Source organism: Melanerpes formicivorus, unplaced genomic scaffold (assembly GCF_026170545.1).
Source record: "Melanerpes formicivorus ecotype bairdi unplaced genomic scaffold, bMelFor1.0.p_v2 SCAF_7, whole genome shotgun sequence".
NCBI lineage: Eukaryota > Metazoa > Chordata > Aves > Piciformes > Picidae > Melanerpes > Melanerpes formicivorus.
Window position 1 is genome coordinate 1,272,731 of NW_027142359.1, and position 23,779 is coordinate 1,296,509.

The 23,779-nt window shown below is 48.2% G+C and overlaps 2 protein-coding genes across 2 annotated transcripts in view; one reads left to right on the top strand and one right to left on the bottom strand.

The window, feature by feature from the left end:
• SHISAL2A (shisa like 2A) overlaps positions 1–12,230 on the top strand; it is a 66,863-nt gene extending 54,633 nt beyond the window's left edge. Inside the window, exon 4 of the mRNA XM_068140609.1 lies at positions 12,078–12,230. The gene's annotated coding sequence lies outside the window, so the exon portion shown is untranslated. The remainder of the gene's footprint in view (positions 1–12,077) is intronic.
• Positions 12,231–20,974: 8,744 nt separating this feature from the next.
• On the bottom strand, positions 20,975–22,714 carry COA7 (cytochrome c oxidase assembly factor 7). Its single transcript, XM_068140611.1, has 3 exons — positions 22,579–22,714; positions 22,359–22,499; positions 20,975–21,544 (listed from the first exon to the last, which is right to left on the bottom strand). Exons 1-3 carry the CDS (start codon positions 22,682–22,684, stop codon positions 21,096–21,098), a joined length of 696 nt encoding a protein of 231 aa, XP_067996712.1. The 5' UTR covers positions 22,685–22,714; the 3' UTR covers positions 20,975–21,095.
• Between the last annotated feature and the right edge of the window lie 1,065 nt (positions 22,715–23,779).

The following is a 23,779-nucleotide window of genomic DNA, read 5'->3' on the forward strand; positions in this document are numbered from 1 at the left end:
CTTGATGTGGGCCTGGGAGGTGGAGGGCTCACCCAGCTGAAAAGGCTGTGCCACTGCTCACCTCTGCTCTTCCATCCACAGCCACGGTGTGATCTGCTGGGCTTCTTTCCTGCAATTTGTCTGTCTTCTGATTTTGGTTTCTCTTTTTCCTCTTCTGCACAGGGTGCTTCCCAGTGCAGAGCTCTAGAGCAGAATTTCAGGGGTTGGAAGGGACCTTGGAAAGCTCATCTAGTCCAACCCCCTTGCCAGAGCAGGATCACCTAGAGCAGATCACACAGGAACACATCCAGGTGGGGTTTGAATATCTCCAGAGAGGGAGACTCCACAACCCCCCTGGGCAGCCTGTTCCCCTGTTCTGTCACCCTCACAGGGAAAACATCTTTCCTTGTGTTTCCATGGAACTTCCTATGCCTCAACTTCTGCCATTGCCCTTTGTCCTGTCACTGAGCATCACCCAGCAGAGCCTGGCTCCATCCTCTTGGCACTCACCCTGCACATCTTGATAAACATGAATGAGGTCACCTCTCAGGCTCCTTGACTCCAAGCTAGAGAACCCTCAGCTCCCTCAGTCTCTCCTCACAAGGAAGATGTTCCACTCCCCTAACCATCTTTGTGGCTGTGTGTCAAGCATTTCCTGAGGTCCTTCTTGAACAGAGGGGCCCAGAACTGGACACAATACTCCAGATGCAGCTTCAGCTAAAGAGCCCCAGCTCCCTCAGTCTCTCTTCATAAGGGAGATGTTCCACTCCCTGCACTCTTCCATGGCTGTGCCCTCCCACAGTGGCTTCTTAAAGCAGAAAGTAGGTTTGGCATTCTGAAATCAGGGAAGCTCTCCTGAGTGCTCCTGTGCAGATTCCACTGGGGGTGGGGGGGGTGGGGGGGGGTGGGGGTGTTGTCCAGAGCACAGCTCCCATGGAAACATGCAGCACATTTAATTTGGACACCTTCTCAGAGCTTCTTTGCTGCAGACAGATGTTGCTCAAAAGGATGAAGAAATAGTTGTAATTCTTCAAACTTTGGGGAGTTGTTTTGGTAGACAGGGCCATCAGCCACAGCAAAGGTTTCTAATTAGTGGCAGTCATGTTGCCTTTTCACTTGACTCTCACTGAGGACAGTTAATGACTGTGTTTATCTGGTCTGCTCGGCATGTACACAGTGAGTTAATGAAGAGAAAGAACAATAATGGTGCTCAGCACTTACACAGCACTTACTGCATTTTGCTGCATAAATATTAACTAATGAATCTTCACAAGAGCCCCAGGGAATAGATTAACACCATTACCTTTCTATTTTAGGGAAGCAGAAGTAGGGAGGTGAAAGACAGTAGGAAAAGGGAGCAGAAGTGCCCAGATGTACTTTCCCAAGCTTTTTCTATGGCATATGGAAGAGGCCTGTAGACATTGTTTATAAGTTTGCTCACAGTTTACATTTAGGTGTAACAAGGGTATTAAGTCTTGCCTTCCTCTGGCTTACTGGGGACTTGACAAAAGAGGAGCAGAAACATGCTCAGCATTTAAGGGACAGGTGAGAAAGCTAAACCATAAGGGAGGATTTTTTTTTCCTCCAAATGTTTTATGCATTAAGGACAGCAAGGGCTTGGGAACAGGATGAATAAAAATCACTTCTCTCAGTCAGGCACTGCTTCATTGTCACTCTGCTTTCTTCAGAAGTAATCATCCTGCTCCTTCATGCACAACCGTGCTGCAGTACTTCCTGGGCTGCTTTTGTGTCAGGTGCAGGTGCCCACACCATGGTCCCTGGACCTGTGTGTCGTGGTTTTACAGAGAGCAAGACAGTCTCTCTAAACTCTTTTCAAAGTAGTTACAGAAAAACTCCACACAGGATTGAATAGAAATACAGAATATTATTGGAAGTCTAAATGGAAGTGCTATTCATAACTAATACTACAGTACAAAGCATATAAAATGCAAAGAAATCCATAGGCAATGGTTATCCAAGAACCTCCTTAGGCCAATGTTTGTACAAACCTCCACCAAACCAAGCCAAAATCCCAGGCCTGAATGCCCCCCATACCTCTCTGCCACTGCCGCCCCCCAGCCTGAAATGACTCAGCTTAAAATTGGCTTGGCCTAGGCCACTAGCAGGCTGCTCAAAGCTGAAACCCTCCCCCATACCAAGCAGGAGACAAGGGAGCTGCCTGAAGAAGGGAGCAGAGAGAGGGGAAGGGGAAGAGGCAGCTTGTACTGTCCCCTTATAAAGACTGGATGCAGGCATTCTGGGAATGAAAACAAAAGATGACAATTTCTTGTCCACCCCTGGATGCTCTGGATCTCTTAGAGGTCCTCAGCTTTGTGGTTCTTAAAAGTATCTATGGCACACAGGACTACAGGATGTTAGGGATTGGAAGGGACCTCTGGAGATTGAGGCCAACCCCCCTGCCAAAGCAGGAGCATAGAATCTAGCACAGGTCACACAAGAATGCACCCAGACGGGTCTGGAAAGTCCCCAGAGAAGGAGACTCCACAACCTCTCTGGGCAGCCTGTTCCAGTGCTCTGTGACCCTCACAGTGAAGTTCGTCCTCCTGCTGAGGTGGAACCTCCTGTGCACCTCCATTGCACCTTGTCCTATCACAAGGTGCAACTGAGCAGAGCCTGTCCCCTCCGTCTTGACACCCAGCCCTCAGATATTTATAAACATTGATTAAATCCCCTCTCATTCTTCTCCTTTCCAGACTGAACAGCCCCAGGGCTCTCAGCCTTTCCTCATAAGGCAGTGTTCCAGTCCCTTCATCATCCTTGTAGCTCTCTGCTGGACTCTCTCAAATAGATCCCTATGCCTCCTGAACTGGGGAGCCCAAAACCATGGCATTGTGTTTTGAGTCTAAACTGAGCAAGGTAAAGGGAGCTGGTTTTAGACAGATAATAAGCATTGGCTGTTCAGTCATCCAGCCTTTGACAAACTCTCCAGCATGTCTTTAGTGACACTGCATACATCAGTTCCAAAGAGCAGAAATCAGTCCCTTCAGCATGCAGATACTTTGTTCTCTGCTAGCATTCTTATCCTCGAAGAGACACGGTGCAGAAATTAATTGCACAGCTTGTATTCCTTGAAAGATGCCTTTATCCTTTCAAAGCAGAGACATTATGGTCTTGAAATCCATTTTTAATTGAAAAGCCTCCCACTGCCTGCATACAGGTATGGATGTTTTCTGAATAACACTAATCAGACTTCAGGGCTGATGCCTTTCTGCCCAAGGGAGAGCCTCAAACGGTCACAAGGATAAACTCACGTTAATGAAAAAAGAGGAAGCAGCATTATTTTGGGGGCTTAAACCAGGAGGGAGTAAAAACTGATTCTAGGTGGAGCATTGTTCAGTTAGATGTACTGTTTTTATCTACAGAGTAGTGGTGGTTTGAAAATTCCCCCCAGCACTGAATTGCCAGCCCAGCCCAGCCCAGCTGGAAGCAAATGAAGCTGTATTTACAAGCAAAACTACTACCTACAATGAAATGCAATGAATAGCTACAAAATATACTGGGGAATGGAATGAAGCTGGAGGTGGGGAGATTCAGGCTGGAGGTGAGGAGGAAGTTCTTCACCATGAGAGTGGTGAAACCCTGGAATGGGTTGTCCAGGGAGGTGGTTGAGGCCCTGTCCCTGGAGGTGTTTAAGCCCAGGCTGGATGAGGCTCTGGGCAGCCTGATCTAGTGTGGGGTGTCCCTGCCCATGGCAGGGGGGTTGGAACTAGATGATCCTTGTGGTCCCTTCCAACCCTGAATGATACTATGATACTATGGATGTACAAGATTTACAGGTACTTACCATTTACAAACAGCACAAGAACCCCCCTGGCCAAAACCCAGGGGAGTTAATAGCTTCTGCATTCCCTGCACTTCCTCCCCAGCCCCCTCCCCGGACACAAAGGGTCAAGTGAAACAGCAGAGGCCTGTTAGAATTTAGCCAAAACGATGCAGCCAGGGTCAGCAGAAGCACAAAGTTGGTGTTTCTCAGAGCAAGGAAGCCAAAAGAGAGACATTTACCAAACTAATTCTTATGGTAGGTCTCTCTCCAATGGGATTGTTTAGAACTATCATTAGTTTCCTTTTTACACCCAGTGGTGATTTATTTACATTCTACCACTTTCTGCTCAAGGTCTGTGGATAGTTTTAAAGGTGCCGCCTAAAACTACCCCAATAATGAGAAGGGTGTTTCTGTACCTTGTGATGCCTGCACTGCAAGTTGAGTTTGCCCCCGCTCTGTTTGAAGAGCGCCGGTGCAGCATCTTGTGGCTTAGCTTGCAACAGGCACAGCTGCACTTGGGGCCAGACATGCTGGAAAGATGTCACTGCAGCTGATTTGCCAAGACAGCAAAACGTTTTCATTTCATAAGACAAAGAGGGTGCTGGTGACTCACACTCTCTCTTTCGATTACTTTTATTTGAACACAGAAACCTGCACAAAGTGCAGAGCACTGGAAATGGTTCTTTTGATCTGGACTGACCCCATTCATCTCCAGGCAATCAGAAAACCCACAAACCCCATCACTATGAGTTTATTCTCTTAAGGGAGCAAGTGTAAGCATGGCCTGTGTCAGGAGGAAATTGAACTCCCCTGCATCTTCCAGTCCCTTTGGACCGCTCACAGGCAGAAAGCTTTCTAAAGCTTTCTCTTCCTTGCAGAGTCCTAGTGGACAGCATGTTCTTCATGGGACAACAATGTGCCCTTGTGGCCAAGAGAGCTAATGGCATCCTGGGGTGCATCAAAAAAAAGTGTCCAGCAGGTTCTTCTCACAGAATCACAGAGTCAACCAGGTTGGAAGAGACCTCCAAGATCAAGTCCAGCCAATCACCCAACCGTAACTAATCAACTAGACCATGGCACTAAGTGCCTCAGCCAGGCTTCTCTTACACACTTCCACGGACATTGACCCCACCACCTCCCTAGGCAGCCTATTCTAATGGGCAATGTCTCTTTCTGTGAAGGACTTCTTTCACCCCCTCTACTCTGTCCTGCTGAGACCACACCTGCAATACTGTGTCCAGTTTTGAGACAGGGACCTGCTGGAAAGAATCCAATGGAGAGCCACAAGGATGACTAGGGGACTTGAGCATCTTCCCTGCAAAGATACAGTGAGAGCCCTGGGGCTGTTTGGTCTTGAGAAGACTGAGAGGGGATCTGATCAATGTCTTTCAATATCTGAGGGGTGGATGGCAAGTGAAGGGGGCCAGACTCTTTTTGGTGGTGCACAGGAATAATACAAGAAACAACAAGTACAAGCTTGAACATAGAAGTTTTCACCTCAGCATGAAGAGAAACTTCTTTACAGTGAGGGTGACAGAGCACTGGAACAGGCTGCCCAGAGAGGTTATGGAATATCCTTCAAAACAAACCTGGATGCATTCCTGTGTGGCCTACCCTGGGTGATCCTGCTTTGGCAGGGGGGTTGGACTGGATGATCTCTGGAGGGCTCTTCCAACCTCTAATGTACTGTGATACCGTGATACTCTTTGGGAAGGTGCCTTCCCCAGAAGGGTCTGGTAACTGACTGTAGGTGTGCAGGAGGGTCAGTAAGGGCTGATCTCTGGTGTGAGCCCATCAGCTTTTGAGAGAGAGAATTAAGGCAGAGACTGAAACATGTCCAAAGCCCTGGGATGCTAGCAGCTATGGAGAACTTTTCTCATCCCTTTGCCTTTCAGTGGAGATTACTCCCTCTAATGAATCTGAACACAATGATTTCTCCTCTGAGTCAATGACAAAATGTGTTTCTGCAGCTTTCCTTCTCGTTAGGCTGCATTTGTTACTTGTGTCAATAAATCACAGTGTTGAGTGAAATGGAAACTATGGTCTGGAACTTCTCAGTTTCAGGGGAGCAGCCCATGGTTAGATGTACTTCTTAGGAGCACTCCTCTACCTGGGAGGCCAAAAGCAGGGGGGTTAGGAGCTACAGACAATCCTTCCTAATGTTTGCTGGAGCTACCAAGCTAGCCTTGGGGTTTTAGATTATGAGCTCTGAGGCACGAGTGATGAAGTGAATATTAATTCAGGTCTACATATGACTGAAGGTGTTCTGGGGAGGGTGATAAGGCAGCAAAGTCCTGGCAAAGGCAGCTCAGAGTTTTAATGCAAAGAGGAAATGGCAGGACACGCAAATAGAATCTGCTGAGAGAATTTTGGCAGGGAAAGGGGTTTGAGGTCTGCTAAATGAGGTGCTTGAAAAGAAATGAGCTGAGTTGTCAGGTCACACCCAGAGCCTTTTTACTGAGCTGGGTGAGATCTGTTTTCCTATAGTCCTCTCACTGGGCTTCCTCTCATTTCCTTTGCCTGAAACGGTGTGGTCTGGCTGGAAAAGTGCTCTGCGAACCCATCTTTGCAAAGGACAATATCTTCTTCTGTGCTGCTCATCAAACAAACCTTTAGAGGCACATTTACCAGATTAGGGCTTGGAAACCATCTCAGGCTGCTTAGTCAGATCAACAGCTTTGGCCTCTCAGCTGGCTCCCCAGGGAGGTGACACAGCAGGGCTATCTGTGCCAGCAATAGACACTGCCATGGGTCCTCCTTTCTCAGGAGCCAGACCAGAGTCACTGGAGAGCTTTCATTTTCAAATAAAAGTACTTCAAATAAAATGGGGAGGTTAGTGCACTTCATAGCACCTCTCCTAGGACAGAAACTGGGAGCAGCAGGTGTCCACTATTTGCCCTTCTTCTAATTCCAGATATTATTCAGCTGGCTGGGATTTGTGATCCAATCTCTGTGCTGATGTGAAAATAGCAGAGCACCAGACAGCAGGGAAATCTCCCTTCTCAGGAACAACTAAATAAATAAAGCAGCTAATTGCTAGCATGTGATTGCAGTGACAGCACCAACAATAGCAGAACCCTGACATTTCAACTCAGCTCAGATCTGGGCCAGTCCTTATCCCTAGTGTCAGAGGCTGCTCTCAGTTATTCTGCCTTTGCCTTTCACTGCAGTGAGCTGCACCTTTACACTGACCCTTTGCAAGTTATCTTTCCTTCCTTTCCTTTCTTCCTTTTGCAAGTTATCTTTCCTGAGGAATCTGAGAGCTGTCTGCACTTCTCAGCATGCCAAGGGGACTGTTGTTCTTCACCTGGTTGTAGACAATACCCTACTGTAGTCAAATTGTACTAAATCAATGTTCAAACCAAGCAGGGCTTCCCTTTAGCCTGCCAGGACTCCTGCATCTGTGCTGCTGGGTCATTCTGGCCTGTCTGCATATTGTCCTTTCACCACATTCATTCTTTGTTTTTGTGGCTGTTGAGGAAATCAGGAGCTTTCTGCTGGAAATATCATTAAACATGGGGAAAAATTGCCTGTGGTGATAGTGAAGCCTCCACTAGAGGTTAGAGAGGGCAGAGAGCTGTCAGGTATGATAAATACAGATAATTCAGGCTTGGGACAGAGAAAAAGACAGCATGAGCACCAGGCCCCTCCTAGCTCAGTGTGCCCAGGTTTCTTTATAGCACATAGGTGATTAGTGTGCACATTAGTGTCCCAGCATGGGGCCTTTTAATATCACTCATAGTGCAGTGAGATTTGCTTTCCCCAGGAGAGCATTCATACAGCATTACCTTGTGCCATCTGTAGGAATGAGGAGTGTCTGTCTGACCTGCATCTGAACACACTGATCTGCAGGCATGGCAGAAACCTGCTGGGCAGAGTCTGCATTGCTGTGCCCTGAAGGAGCCTGGGGCACACTTCAGAGCAGAGCCTCAGAAGCAAACCATGCAGAGCAGAGCCACAGCTCATGGGGGAACACAGAGGACTGAGCTCTGGGGAATAGCCACATAGTCTGCAAAACAGACAGGGAGGCTTTGTAGAGATTAAATCAGCTAATCACCTTCCTCTGCTCTTGAACTAGGCAGGGACATTGCAAATTCCTGGAGAAGATCTACAACTTGGATGTAGCTCCTGCATCAATGCCTCCTATGTTCCTCCTCCCCAGGCTGCCTTCTCTATCCTCCAAGTCTTTCTAGCAGGCAGAGCCAGCAGCACTGCTTCCAAAGCTGGAATCAGTCAGGATGTGCACCAGGTGTGGTGATGAGCTTTGCTCACCTTTTCAGCTGCTGTAACTACAACAGAAAACGTGGGGGAGAGGGGAGGGGAAGAGTGAGAGCAGTCCAGTCTTGCTGTAGTACTGCTTTCCTCTTTGTCTCCAGCACAGATTACTGCTGTCAGTCTGTGCTTGGGCTGTGCCACAGGGTCTGCTAGTTAGAAATCACCAGGAGTCTTTGCCAGATTGCCAGCTACCTAGCATTCAATCCTTTGTCCACTCAAATTTATTTCTCAGCTTTTGTCTGAGAGCCAATGGTTTGTGTTCGCTTGATGGTCCTGGCTTCTTGCTTTCTCTTGGCCCTGTCATTAGACTGGTTTCCAGTTTTCATAGTGATTGAAAGCCTCACCTTGCCCTTGAAATCACAGTGCCTCTGTTGTGTTTCATGACTGGAGAAGGACATTAGTTTGTGCCAAGCACTTAAATATAGAAAAAGATGTATTTGATACCCTCAGCATAGCAGGAATTTAAATGGGAGCAGCCTCAGACTATGAAGAGTCTCAGAGAAAAAGTTACTGTGCAAAGGTCACTGCGTGGAGGCTTTAATGAAAGAGAGTGCATGGAGCACTCGATGGCAAATGAAGGCAGGACCTTGAAGTCTCCAGAGAGACAAGACTATTCTCCTTCCCCTGATGCAAAAGCAGCAATGGCCTTAATACAGAAAGGCAGCAAGATTAAGAGACACTGATTGCAGCTTCCAGGCATGAGCTGCGTCTGCTGCCACCTGCCCCTCCTGCCGGCAAGGGACTGGCTGTGCCTGTCATGCCTCATGATGTGCAACGGATGTGGCTAAAGAGAAGGACCTCTGGCTGCAGCAGCCCAAGGGAGAATCTGCTGTCTCCCGTGCAGGATGGCAGAGAAACAAGCCACGGACCTCACCTCCCCTTGGCACTTCTCAGCAGAAATAAAGACATCTACCCCAGCAGCACCTGTGAGGGAAGGGTGCAGCAGGGCCAAATCATGTACCTGGATGAGTGGCAGCAGCTGGAGCTGTTGCCTATCAGAGACCTGTCCAGCTGTGTGCTCTGTGCTCCCGCAGGAGCGAAGACAAACAGAGCAATATTTTCATCCCGTTAGCTCTAAGTGCCCAAATGCCAACTATTAGAGGCCAGCACTTGTAGCCAAGGGAACAGTCCTCCCACAGGGAAAGAAGAAAAGCAGAGCTGAACAGCATGTGGAGAGGACAGCACACAAAAGGCTCGCCAGATCATTAGAACGCTGCCGTTTTGTTGTGGGGTCAGGTTGGGTTTTTAAGTAGAGATGGCTGCCTCTAATCTTGTGTCCATCCTGAGTGCTGAGACGGCCTGTAATCTGCAGTGCCAGGGCCCTCATCAGCCTTTAATGGCTTCTGGGAATGCTTCACACAACTATTGCAGCCCCATCTAATAATTGCAACCACGGCTTCAGCCCTGGCTGCAGACAGAATGTGAAGAAGCCTGGCTGACGGATTGTGCTAGTGTCCCCTCAGCTCCTCAGCCCCAGCAGGGTTTAACTCTGTGCAGGCCCCCGTTTAACAAATGCTCCTTAGCCACAGGGGCAGGCCTGCTGGGAGTTCCAGCCTGGGCAGGCCTACAGGAATTAACAGAGGCAATCTTGACATGTGAATGATCTCTGTTTTGGGTTGTCCAGACACTTTGCAGACACCTAAGACCTAATTTGGTCTGATTTGGGATTCTGCTCCAGGAATAAGCTGTGATCTGGGACTGGTTTCTTCGTATACACTGGTAAAAGAGGTGCTGGGTTGTGCTGATTCCCTTTAGGAACATACACACACCTGGAACCAGGCTCTGGCAGTTGTTATCTGGCCACTTCAAAGTCAAACAAGGCAGTCCAGCATCTCTAAGGAGCCCTAGCAGGCTTTCTGTTGCACACTATTAGTGCAGCTCGTGCTGCACTCTGGAGACATCAGGAGAGAAAACAGTTTGGTCTGATGCTTTCCTGGGATCAGGGGATGCTTCATGGGCCAAATGGAGTTACTTGTCCATTGCTTTTACTGATTAAGCCATGAACAAAAGGTAGAACTCACATTGAATGAATTAATCAGTTGATCTCATTCTGTATGAGAACAGGTGAGTTCTAGCTAGAAAGAATTCATCTGCTACAGAGTTTATCCTGGCTCATTTTTGTTGTGAGCCCTGCCTTCCTTACAGACTCTCCAGTATTTTGCTACTGGTTTTCTTCAACAGCTCTGCCACTAACTATCTTCTTGGAGTGCCTGGACCAAGCTAAGCTACACTCCAGCAAGTCTTTTAAAAACAATCACAGGTCCCAGCTGAGGGAAGCTGCTGCTTGATGTGGTGCAGGATTTGTGCAGAGTCCCTGAGGTTTTAATTGTATTCATAGGCTGAGCAGTATTTCACCTAGCAATTTCTAACAAGAAACAACATTTGTGTTTGTCACTTATTAGCTGAAGCCTCCAAGCACAGGGAGTACTCAATCAATGCCTCTCTACACATTCATCTGATCAATTTGCAGTGCCATGACAAGCAGAGAGCTATCCCATACCCCAGACTGCACGTGGGCCTCACAGACAATGTTAAATGCAATTGGTTTTCAATGTTACATGTTTCCCACTCTCACAGTACCTCTGATTCAGCCTAGTGAACAGGAACTGAATCAGAAAGCTTTGTTCTTTCATACTTCAACATCAAAAGATGTTACTGACTTACTTTCTGTCACCTTATGGATGTCCCCAGGCAACGTTAATGCCCTTTGAGAGCCCAAACAGAGTCAAACTCAGTGGCTTCAGGATAAGAGAAACCACCTGCAGAAAGCCAATTCTTCTTCTTGTGAGGAGAGGTTGAAGGACCTGGGGCTTTGTAGTCTGCAGAAGACTGAGATGGGATTAATAAATGTCTATAAATATCTGAGGGCTGTGTGTCAAGAGGGAGGGGACAGGCTCTGCTCAGTTGCACCCTGTGATAGGACAAGGGGCAGTGAATATAAACTACAGCACAGGAGGTTCCACCTCAGCATGAGGAGGAACTTCTTCATTGTGAGAGTCCCAGAGCACTGGAACAGGCTCCCCAGAGGGGTTGTGGAGTCTCCTTCTCTGGTGACTTTCAAGACCCAGAAGATGCCTTCCTGTGCAACCTGTGCTAGGCTCTATGCTCCTGCTCTGGCGGGGGGGGTTGGACTCAATGACCTTCAGAGGTACCTTCCAACCCTAACACCCTGTGATCCTGTGAGCAGCCTGAAGCTTGCTGCTCTTTAGCATGGTTAGCAGTAAGCTCCTGAGCACCTGGTGTCCTTGCTTGTCCCTGTTTGCCATTTTCCCAGGTTGTGTGCATGATGCTGTTATTGCCTTCTGCTAAAGGACCTCACCTCTGGCTCTCCAGAGGGCAATGTTTTGATTGGTGCTGCTAAGGTGTAAAATTTTCAACTCTTTGGCTTATTGACTGTTGGGCTGTATCCGCTTGTGGAATGACAGCAAAGAGTCCGGCTTGGTACTGCAAAATGCTGAGGGAAAAGCACTTGCTACAGTCAAGGTTATTTAGTCATTCAAATCATGGCCCAAACCCCTTTCTTGCAATTGTTTCCCAAAGCTGGGGAAACTGTATGTAAATAACAGTATATATAAACAGTGTATATCAACAGTACATATAAAATAGGTGCTCAAGAAGCTGTAGATGTGGCTCTTCAGGACATGGTTTAGTGGCCATGGTAGCTGGATTATGGTTGGACTCAGTGATCGTAAAGGTCTTTTCCAGCCATAGTGATTCTATGGTTCTATGAAAATGTTTCCAGGGCTCTGCTGTGGTACAAGTATAGCCTTAGGGTGCAACTTGGAACTGCACAGTGTCTAAGGCAAAATCACTCTGCATTGGAAAGGACTGGAGGCAAAGACATTCTTACCTACAGACCCCTAGGGACACACAGGCATGAGAAAATCCATCCTGACCACAGGCTTAACCTGTTAGGATGGCATCAGGTTAGGAAAGAAGGTTCACAGAGCGTTAGAACTGATGACCAGGAATCACCTAGCTCCTGTCATTTCTAGAACTGCATTAACTAAATTAACTGGGGCTTCATTTTGTTTTGCAGATTAAACCATCAGTGGATCAGCACTGGCACTAGGCTGTGACAGCATGATCTGGAACTGTCCACAGGCTGCTGTGGGAGCCATGAGCAGAGGAGTCAGCAAACATCACACCTAGGCATTTCATGCTGCTATACAGACAGCAGGTCCAAAGCCAAGTACACTGCAAAGCCATTCTGGCTAACTGGTAAATTGTCTGGGAAGCTCTTTCTGTTCACTGGAACATCACCTTTGTGCTGCTCCTCCAGAAACCATCACTGGTGCTGGATTTGTTCACACATTCTGTGCCTCTGTAACACAGTCAGGCCCTGGCATCCTCTGGTGTCAGCCCCTGGGAAGCTCATAAGGCCCATCAGGAAAAGAACTTAGAATTAGGTTGGGGTTCCAAAAATGTCTAAAGCTTTTCACCTCAGCTGTTCATCACAAATCCCACGGGATTTGAGCTGCCAGTCTGAGGCACATCTGGGACACTGTGACAGCTAACATCACTCTGTTTGCAGCCCATCTGAGAAGCCAGATGCTTTGTGCTGCCTTTGTACCAACCACAGAACAAATAAGCAAAATAAGAGCAGAGAGAAAATGTTCTGCTTAAGGAGGCACACAAAGGAAGTCCCCTGAAGGTAACACAGCAAGGCTGCTCATAGTGCTCACAGTGTCTCAGCTTCTCCTTTGCTCTTCAGCAGTTATTAATAACACTTGTTCTGAGGTGGCTGTTGCATCTTTCCAGAATAACACTCCACAAATAGGATCTGGATAAATTCAAAGGCCAGCTTCCCATCTCAGTATTACTTGGCATGTGAAGAATTGACAAATCCTTGCCATGATAAAGTATTGTGTGCAGGATAATCAGTCTGGGCCCCTGTGGACATGATGTGGCCTGAAATATGTCAGTAGCCATTCAGTGCCTTGTCCTCCTTTCCAACAGAGATAATACAAGTTTCCTTCCCAGTCTGCAGAAAAGGTTGCTGCAGAGCAATGAGTTTCCTGGGCAGGAAGCTCTATAGGAGCAGAGCTTCCAGTGGCAGGAGAGCTGGAAAGAAAACAGCTCCCTTCTTTTCAGTGGCTTTTGTGAGACAATGAAATGCTCAGACCGGGCCACTAAGTGTCAAACGAGGGCTGTCAGAATAGGGAACTTCTAACATAAATAAACTCATCTTCAAGGTGTGAGATTACTTCATGGCCAAACTATTAACACTTTTCTTTGATGGCTTTCTTACCCTAGCTCCATAAGCAATGGCTCTGGGAGATGCAAAACAGCTCTGTGCTTCTTCTGATTCCCTGGGAAAGGTAGGCTGCGAGTGACAACTGCTGTATAAACACGCGGGGGTTTCATCTTCCTTCTTTCTTCTGTTTTACCAGAAGCCTCTCAGTTGCTAAGAAAAACCTCTCCAGGGTATGTTTAAAGCACCAGATTTCAGTTTTTCATAGACAGGATGAGAACTCCTAGAAAACTCCCAGCACACTCAGGAACTGGAGCGCATGTGTGCATTGCCGGTACAGCTGTGCACAAACCCCCAGCTGAAATCACCTCTCCAAAGTGGCTTTAATTTGGTATTTTCTGTATCACACAAATTTCTCACTAGTTGGAAAAAAAAAAAGGATTCAAACCCAAACTGGGAAAAAAGAGATTAAAAGCCAAACTGGGGGGAAAAAAATAAACCCCAAACTGTGTTACAAACCCATGCTAGCTAATATTACAAACAAGAGTATAAACCAAAAGTGTGTATCTAAGGTAGAAAACATCCCCACTGGAGGGAAAACACCACTGGTAACTGTAACTGGTGTTTGGGTAGAAGGCAGTAACAGTGCATCAGAAATATATGATACAGTCTGCAATTAGTGCAATGAGTGCTTGCTGTCTTTGTGTCACCTGTGGGTACTGACAAATGAAAGCTCTGGGAGGATGCAGGCATAGCATGCCAAATCAGACATTGAGAAGTGGGCAGTGTTGATCATGAAAGTCTCAAGAGCCTGGCTTGCATGGGTTCTGGGCCATGCTACTGAAGGAGTATCTGGAGAATTGAGAGCAGGGTACTGGTGTTTGATGCTGAACCATACGCTAGGGCCTCTGTACAATCATAGAATTATTAGGGTTGGAAGGGACCTCAAGGATCATCCAGTTCCAACTCCCCTGCTGCAGGCAGGGACACCTCACACTAGAGCAGGTTGCTCAGAGCCACATCCAGCCTGGCTTCAAAAACCTCCAGGGATGAGGCTTCCACCACCTCACAGGGCAACCTGCTCCAGTGTCTCACCACCCTCATGGGGAAGAACTTCTTCCTAACATCCAATCTGAATCTAACCATTTGTATTTTCCTTCCATTCGCCCTAGTCCTATAATTACCTGACACCATAAAAAGTCCCTCCCCAGCTTTCTTATAGGCCCCTTCAGATACTGGAAGGCCACAATAAGGTCTCCTCGGAGCCTTCTCTTCTCCAGACTGAACAGCCCCAACTCTCAGTCTGTCCTCACAGGAGAGGAGCTCCAGCCCTCTGATCATCCTCCTGGTGCTTCTCTGGACACCTTCCAGCACCTCCAGATCCTTCCTGTAATAGGGGCTCCAGAACAGGACACAGTACTCCAGGTGGGATATCACCAGAGCAGAGTAGAGGGGAGCATCACCTCCCTCAACCTGCTGGCTCTGCTTGATGCAGCCCAGGATGTGATTGGCTTTCTGGGATGCAAGTGCACACTGGTGGCTCATGTTGAGCTTCTCATCCCCCAGCACCCCCAATTCCCTTTCTTCAGGGCTGCTCTCAAGCCAGTCCCTGCCCAGCCTGTATTGGTGCTTGGGATTGCCCCGATGCTACAATGCTACAGCTTAGATTATGGGTCTGTGATCAGGGCTGTCATTACCAGTGCACACAAATGACGTAATACCACCCCTGGGTGCTACCCCAGCACAAATTATTGCAGTAACAATGTAACTGGATAACCTTTCTAATCTGTTTCTTGCTGTGCCAAAACTCCTTTTTCCTCCTTCTTGCCTTACCCTAAAGAAAAAGGCCCAACCCTGAGAGGACTGGACATTAGGAAAAATTTTTTCATGGAAGGAGCGGTCAGGCATTGGAAGGGACTGCTTAGGGAGGGGATTGAGTCACCAAGCCTGGGTGTGTTTAAAGGTGCTTGGAGATCTGGTTTAGGGGTGAACTTTGTAGAGTAGGGTTCTGGGTTGGACTTGATGATCCTAAGGGTCTTTTCCAACCTGAATGTTTCGGTGCTTCTGTGAAGAAAAGTGTAGTTCTGAGGTTTAGTAGATGAGATGCTGGGAAGTGCATGGGAAGGAGGAATTTTTCCACCTCTGTCCACCACAGGAAGAGAAGAGCTCAGTTCCCTGGACGAGTTCTCTCTCACGTGAAGAAGTGAGAGCTTGCTGACAGAACGGTTTTCTTTCCAGAGCATTTGGCACTGCAGCACAGAGCAGCAGTATTTTGCTCTCCTGTCTGGTGCTCACACATGCAGAGTCTCCCAGTCTGTCCAGCTGGGTGCTGTGCACAGCCACAGGCTCTCCTTCACACATGGTGCAGCGAGGAGTTGTCCCCAACAGCTGAATCAAAGCTGCAACACTACTTTCATTATACAACACTGAAACAGAACCACAACCACCACCAGAAGTCTGTATGTTTGTCTTGGTTTAAGGAGTGAGAGAGGCTCTCCTTAGCCTTTCTCAAAGTAGTTAAACTCCACTCTGGATTGGATAGAATGGAAAGCTGAAATGGAAATGCTGTTTCACAACTATACAAAGTGCAAAGCATGTAAAATACACAAAATCCATAGTCCACTCTGGCCACAGTTATCCAAAAACCTCCTTAGGCCAAAGCTTTCCCCAAACCTCCATCAGACCAGGCAAAAAACCCAGGCCACAAATGCCCCCCATACCTCCCTGCAGCCCCATGCTAGGCCCGAATTGACAGCTTTGCCAGGCCTCAAACCTCCTCTGCAAGGAGATGACAGCCCATGTGTTCCTGGGAGCAGAGAGGGAGGGAAAAGGGAAGGGCCAGCTTCTGCTGTTCCCTTATACAGGAGAGATGCCGGCAGTCTGGGAATGGAATAACATCATTTCCTGTGGCTACCCATGGGGCTGGACTGTTCAGCTCCTTGTACCCTCTGGTACTCTGGAGGAATCATCTCTGTGGTTAGGACATAGGTCTGAACCCACAACAATGCTTCTACAGCATCATGGGGCTTCTTTACCCCACAGCATCTCTTGTCCAGGACGGATCCAAACGACACCACCGCAACGTGATGTGGTGCCAGTGCTTCTCTGCATCATGGTACAAAACCAGCTCTCCACTGGCAATCTTGTCACAGCTGCAAGAGACATCCTGCAGTGAATGCTGCCATCACTTAAAGCCATGCATTCATGTCTATTTCGTTAGTTAGAGCTGGCCACCATCCCTTCTGGAGGACACTGCTGCTTTATTAAAGGAGTTTGGCTTTACCCCTCAGATCAATACAGACAAATGAAAGCTGGCACATGGAGCTTTAGGAGCTACAAAGCTGAGATAAACACCTTTTATTTCCTGGCCAATTCCTTGATCCTGAAGAGATCAACAGGTTTTCCCTATTTCCAAGTATGCTGTTATGATCACACATCTAGCACTCTTTATGACTTCAGAAGCTTGGGAGGTACAATTTTCTTCCCCAGAGAACAGAAAATTTAGCCTTTTAACATCAGGTAAACAGAAGGAGCAGGATGCTCTTGGCCTTTTGGCAATACCCTCAGGGTATCAGATGAGGTGGTAATAAACCAAGACTTGCAGCATGATTTTAGACTGCTGTTTAGTCGAGTCCAGAGTCTCTGCTATCAACTGCATTAAGTACAGGCTGAGCCTTATGTGATGAAAAGTCTTCTGCAGCTGTGCTGGTTCCTGGTACTGCTGCAGATTAGAGGGAACGATGGTGCAAATGTGAGTTTGTAGGCTAAGCTACAACATTGTGGAGTTTGCAGGACTAGTTCTGAAACAGCAAGCATAGTGATGATAACTTTGAGGAGAGGCTGAGGGAGCTGGGATTGTTCAGCCTGGAGAAGAAGAGGCTCAGGGGAGACTTTATTGCTCTCTACAACTACCTGAAGGGAGGTTGTAGCCAGGAGGGGGTTGGTCTCCTCTCCCAGACAACCAGCACCAGGACAAGAGGACACAGTCTCAAGCTGCACCAGGGGAAGTTTAGGCTCAAGATGAGGAGAAAGTTCTTCACAGAGAGAGTTGTTAGCCATTGGAATGTGCTGCCCAGGGAGGTGGTGGAGTCACTGTCCCTGGATGTGTTCAAAAAGGGACTGGACATGGCACTTGGTGCCATGGTTTAGTAGTCATGAGGTCTTGGGTGACAGGTTGGACTTGATCTTTGAGGTCTTATTGATTCTATGAAAGATATCTCAGTAAAGAATTTACTTTGACAAACCACATATCATTTACAATAGGCTGAAATGAGTCTGCCTCATCTTTTCCTTCAATACTTTGCCGCTTTGGAAGGAAAGGATTCAATCAGGAGAAGGATTTACCCATCTCAAGCATCTATTACAGCATCACTGACAGCTGTGTGAAAAAAAAAGATGCAGGTGTATCCAGAACAGGCAGCAAACCATTCAGGGGCAGTTTGAACACAGTTTAAACTGGTTATGATCATGATTTTGTGTAACAAAAGAGCCTTCCTTAATTTGTGTCTGCCTTTGCAACTAGTGGTACAAGATGGGATGATGCCTCATAGGCTTACCTGCACTAACACAGCAGTGTGCCCAGGTGACCAAGGCCAACAGCATGCTGGCCTGGATCAGGAATAGTGTGGCCAGCAGGAGCAGGGAAGCCATTCTGCACTGTACTCAACACTGGTTAGGCTACATCTCGAGTACTGTGTCCAGGTCTGGGCCCTTCAATTCAAGAAATATGTTGAGATGCTGGAAGATGTCCAGAGAAGGGCAACAAGGCTGGGGAGGGGTCTGGAGCAAAAACCCTGTGAGGAGAGGCTGAGGGATTTGGGTTTGTTTAGCCTGGAGAGGAGGAGGCTCAGGGGAGACCATATTGCTGTCTACAACTATGTGAAGGGAGGCTGTAGCCAGGTGGGGGTTGGTCTCTTCTCCCAGGCAACCAGCACCACAACAAGAGGACACAGACTCAAGCTGTGCAGGGAGAAGTTTAGGCTTCATCTTAGAAAGAAGTTCTCCCCAGAAAGAGAGATTGGCCATTGGAATGGGCTGCCCAGGGAGGTGGTGGGGGCGAGGTCCCTGGAGGTGTTTAAGAAAAGCCCAGATGAGGCACTCAGTGCCATAGTCTGGTTGATAAAATAGAGTTGGGTGCTGGGTTGGACTTGATAATCTTGGAGGTCTCTTCCAATGTGGATGATTCTGTGACTCTGTGACTGCTGTTATGAAAATAGATCATGTTATATTTAAATCCTGCAAGTCTCTTAAGTTCTCAAGTGGTATGAAGAACACTGGCTACAACATGCACTTTAACTAGCTGCACTGTGTGTCACTTTTACTGAGGACAGTCCCAGGTACTGAGTGGAGTTTCCCTGGGGCACCTCTGACAGCAATCCCAGAGGAGGCTAGCCTGCCGCAGCATGCAGCTCTGCTTGGAGCCAGGAGCTGAACCAGCCGCTCGGAGGCACCGAGCACAAAAGCTCAAACAAAAAGATGAGGGCTTAAAATGTCATCCAGTTCTCCAGTGCCTTGAGCCACTTGCTAGTTGCTTACTTCTGAACACACAGCTGCCAAACTGTTTTATTGCTAGACTGTTACACTCTGCAGGGTAGCATTTACTCACATTTCCCAAGGGCAACAGATGCCCGCAACAGTACCTAGCAAACAGTCAGCACAGGCTCTTCCTCTACAAGAGCTTTGCCCTCTTCAGCTGCCACAGAATATTAACTGTGTTCACAGAAAAATTCATCTCACTTGGCTCACCACTATTTTCTTCCCCAGGCTGCTGAAAACCAGTCTCCCAGCCACGGTGAGGAGGAATGGTTTTCATGCACTGCCACCTGCTGTCCCTTTATCTCCTTTCATCATAGAATGGTCCAGGCTGGAAAGGACCTCCAAAGGTCACCCAGTCCGACCTCCCTGCAGTCAGCACAGACATCCCCAACTAGAGCAGGTTGCCCAGGGCCTTGTCCAGCCTCACCATGCATATCTCCAGGGAAGGGGCTTCAACCACCTCCCTGGGCAACCTGTTCCAGTGTTCCAACGCCCTCATACTAAAAACTTCTTCCTGATACCAAATCGAAATCTGCCATTCTGTACTTTGAAGCCACTGCCCCTCATCCCCTCACTGCAGGCCTTTGTAAACAGTCTTCCTCCATCCTTCTTACAGGCCCCTCTCAGGTACTGACAAGCTGCTATTAGGTCTCCCCAGAGCCTCCTCTTCTCCAGGCTCAACACCCCCAGCTCCCTCAGCCTGTCCTCATAGCAGAAGTGCTCCAACCCCCTGATCATTTTCATGGCCCTACTCTGGACCTGCTCCATCAGGTCCATGTCCTTCCATATCATCCCTTTCACCCTTCTCAAGCAGTCTGTTCAGAGTGCAGTTAGGGTGGCAGAACTCCCTTCCTTCACACACTCTTCCTCAGACAGCATTCTAATAATTCTTTTAGTTGTGGCAACAGCCAAATTAGTGTTGGGGATTTTCTTTTTACTCCCAAATGTTTCAATAGTAAGTTTGTATCTTCAGCCCACAGCCAGGGTATTCACATTCTGAACCAGCAGTAAAAGTACAGCAAAGCATACACACATCACAAACTCTGCATGCAGACACACCAGAATGACAAAGGCCCTTATCAGTGCATGAATGCATTTACATATAGTGCCCTGCTTATAATTTAGGCAGCTGGTTTAGAACATGTATGTGCAATTATGGTTTGTACAGATTTAAGGTACAGATTTGAGTCAAAAAATCTGATCAGTGAGCACCTTGCTCTTCCCTAAACCTGCATTATAAAGAACAGAAAACAGAGTTTCAGAAGCTGGCAGGAAGGTAAAACAATGTGTGCAATTATGTGGTGCTCAGTGTGCTGCAGAGCAATTCATGTGGCACCCATGCAATGACAAACCAGTTAACACCTGCTTGCAGGCATTGTCTGTAAGGGCATCTCCAGCCTTGGATACTGATCTGCAATGCAGCAGGTCTAAGCACATTCCTAGCTCTCTTGACTTCCTCCCCAGCCTGGGGCAACTCTCTCACACCCTGCCGCTGCAGCTCATCTGCCCTGCAGAGCTAATGATGATTCTTTCTTTCCTGTTCCATTGGCAAGATCTGTAGGCAGAGATGCTCTCATGCACACTGCCATACAGGCTTGTGACTCTTTGGGGATTGGCATCATCTGAACATGACTGAAATGTTTCTAGCTCTAAGCTGACCAGGGAAAAGCTTTGTGCTTTTAGAGCCCAAAGCAGCATGTCCCCCTCGACCTGCAAAGGTCACAGACAGCAAGAGGCACTGTCCAGGATCAAGATGCAGCCTGGATACTTCTCAAGCTTAACAAGGCTGTCAATACAAGCAAAGGACAGTATTTCTGTAGCCAAGGAGAGCAAAACAAGCATCCTAAAAGCTTTAGAGTGGAAGTGCTGAGGCTTAGACATCATTTTAAAGCAGGTCAAAATCCACACTTGCTCCAGCAAGCTCAGAAAACGTGGGATTCACGACATTCTCTAAAGAGCAGAAACCTTTACATGAAAGCCAGCTATGCAGCCTGAACCCAGCACACAACCACAGCTCCTGCTGGAAACATATGCAGCACAGATGTAAAACCAAAAGGATGTTTGGACCTATTTCACACTTTAAACCGTGGGGACAAACTTCCAAAAGGTCAGGTGTGTTTGTCTTCCTGAAGGAAGAGAAATCCAAGCAACAGGAGGAAGAACTTGTGTATTTAAGAATGCAGAAAGGCACAGCAGGGTTGCTGATGTTTGCTTGCATCCACAGAAATGTGAGGATTTTGGTTTTTATTGTGACTGCAAAACATATGCTCATTATTTAAATAACAGCTTCACTTGCCATTGAAAACTCAGTAGCTGCAACTGACAGTTTTACTCTCCAAATTTTAACGAGCTTGGGGCTTCTTTCTGCTCTTTATGCAGCTGTTTTGCCCTGTTTTTCAGATCCTCTGCCTTAGCATCACTCTGCTCAACACCATCTCCCAGTTTGTACATTCGACTGGCGTTGGCACAAGCCCAGATGTGGCCGAGCTCACACCCTTTCAGCGAGTACTTCAGAGCACGGGTCATGTCCTTAGGGACCCCAGGTGCTCCTTGCAGGTATATTACACTGAGGTTGAAGCAGCTAGGCGCAAAATTGCCATCACAGGCTTTTGTGTAATAGTCTCTGGCAACAACAGGGTCTGGTTTATCATCATTTACTCTCCCGTCATGGGCCAACAGCCCAACGTTGTGGCATGCATTTATTGACTTCTTCCCACCTTTCTCACATGACTTCATAAAAGAGTTGTAGGCAGCTTTCAAATCTAGGTCGAGTCCACCTGTTAGCCAAGAAACCAAAAGATTACTGTAAGGACACACTGGCAGAGATGGAAGCTCTCTGTTTGCAGCATGCTTCCCAGTGCTCTTTGGGCAATACAGCCTCCCTCTTTGAATGCATCTAGGACCTCACAGACATACACCTATGGCCTTCTCAACAGCTTACCTAGGCCAAGCATTCTTTTGCCAGCATACCATCCTGTACACTGAGACTGCTACTGGCTTTGGACTAAAGCAACACTAACAAGTTCCTTATAACCACTGCCATTTGGAAGCTGCCTCGCCAATTTAAGTGCTTCCCATCCCTGTACCAGCAGATACCTTTTGGGCAGACTTGGATCTACTTAGACCCGTTTGCATGCCTGTGTCTTTTTTTCACTTTCTCTAAGAAAGAGCAGTGAGATGAGAAGAAACCCAAGTTTTAAGAACAGGACACACAGCAACACTCAGCCCTGGATGTACTTAGCATTTACACAGATGTCATTGTAAGAAAATACTACGTGTGCTTTTAACCTAAAGGTGATTCTCCAGAAGGAAGCAATTTCAGGTTTTCCACCCTTCCCCAGCTTTTATCATGTGACCATAAAGGGGGCATGATGGGTAGCTCCTCCATTAAGGTCAGGAGGAGCTCAGCACCTTTGAAAGGCCAAGAGCTATGTCTGCCCACAGGCATCTGCCACCCTCCTCGCCCGGAGCCCCTTGCACAGAGGAGCTCATGCTGCTGGTAGTGCCACGGCAGAACCCACGACACTGCAGGCACTGCCACCAGCAGCTCGGGCAGGAAGGTGACAGGCTCACAGCAGCAGCCCGGCTCACCTTTGCCGATAGCCTGGTAGGCCCCTAGCTTGTAGCAGCTCTCGCTGTGGCCGTGCTCCTCGCAGTTGTCGCGCAGCACCCGCGCCGCCCCCACGAAGTCCTTCCGAACGGCGTCCAGGTAGTCGGCCAGGCGATGGCAGCCTGCAACACAGCGGTGAAGGGGCTGAGGCTCGCGCCGGACGCAGGGGGCTGGCAGAGGGGTCGCGGTGCGGCGGTTTACCGTCTGGGTCCTTCTCCTTGAAGCACTGGTAGCTGTACTCGACGTGCAAGTTCTCCAGGTAACTCCTCACCTCCTCCTCGTCCTCGAAGTTGATGAGCGCGGCCATGCTGGAGCCGACGGCAGCGCCGCGCAGGCTCGCCGGCCACCGCCGAGCGATCGATTGGGCTCCTGCCCCGAGCGCCGAGCGATCGATTTGACGCCTGCCCCACCGCGCGGAGCGGTCCCTGCTGCACCGCCGGGCCCCTGTCCGCTCCCCGCTGCTGCGGAGCCGCCTCTACCCCGGTTCATCCTCTCTTGCCCTGGTTCATCCTCTTCTTCCCTCTTTTTTTCCCGGTTCATCCTCTCTTTCATCCTCTCTTGTCCCGGACACCGCCACTGCAGGTGCTGACCAGTGCCGGTTCACAGACGGCTCGGCGGGGAAGTCCTGTGTCCGTCTCCTTTCTCTCATCTCCACCTCTCAGGGCGACCATAGACTGATGGGTCCGAGGTTTCAAGCAGTAACACAGTTTTAGTATTTAACTTGCAGAGTTTTGCACCATCAGATCCTTATTTCTGAGGTCTTCTGTAGGACAAATCCTTAAGTTCATACACATTAATCCAGCACCAGGGCTGCTTCACCAGTTCCTAACCTGCTGATGGTGTGTTTTTGTCTGGGATTAACTGTGAAATAATTTGCAGCTCAATTTTAGAACTGGTGGCTTGCTGCTCCTGGCTTCTCCTTTCTGTGGTACAACAAAGGTGTTAGAGATGATTTTTTCATGAGATGGGACCCCACATCCCAATATGTCTGAGCAGGCAGTGCCAGGCATTGTTGAAATCCCCTGGAAACTGGTATGTTCTCCAGAGATGGCTGAATTGAAGCCGGCATGCTGGCTAATTCCAGCACTTTTGAGCACAAATTGAATTTCCTGAGTATAGCAGCACACACTCTGAGCCCTCACCTGGAGTGCTGCATCTAGTTCTGGAGGCCTCAGCACAAGAAGGACATGAACCTGTTAGAACAGGTCCAGAGGAGGTCCATGAAAATAGTCAGAGGGCTTGAATACCTCTGTTGTGAAGAAAGGCTGACAGTTGGGGTTACTCACCCTTGGAGAAGAGAAGGCTCCAGGGGAGACCCTTTCAGCACCCTTTCAGTGCTTCAAAGGGGCTATAAGAAAGATGTGGGCAGTCTTTTTATCAGGATCTGTTGCATCAGCACAAG

What these genes read in the sequence shown, in the direction of transcription:
- COA7 (XM_068140611.1), bottom strand. Translation starts at nt 22,684, where the DNA reads ATGGCCGCGCTCATCAACTTCGAGGACGAGGAGGAGGTGAGGAGTTAC. An exon ending in CAAGGAGAAGGACCCAGACG is followed by an intron (nt 22,500 to 22,578) that starts GTAAACCGCCGC and finishes GCTGTGTTGCAG; the next exon opens with GCTGCCATCGCCTGGCCGAC. An exon ending in CTACCAGGCTATCGGCAAAG is followed by an intron (nt 21,545 to 22,358) that starts GTGAGCCGGGCT and finishes CTTGGCTAACAG; the next exon opens with GTGGACTCGACCTAGATTTG.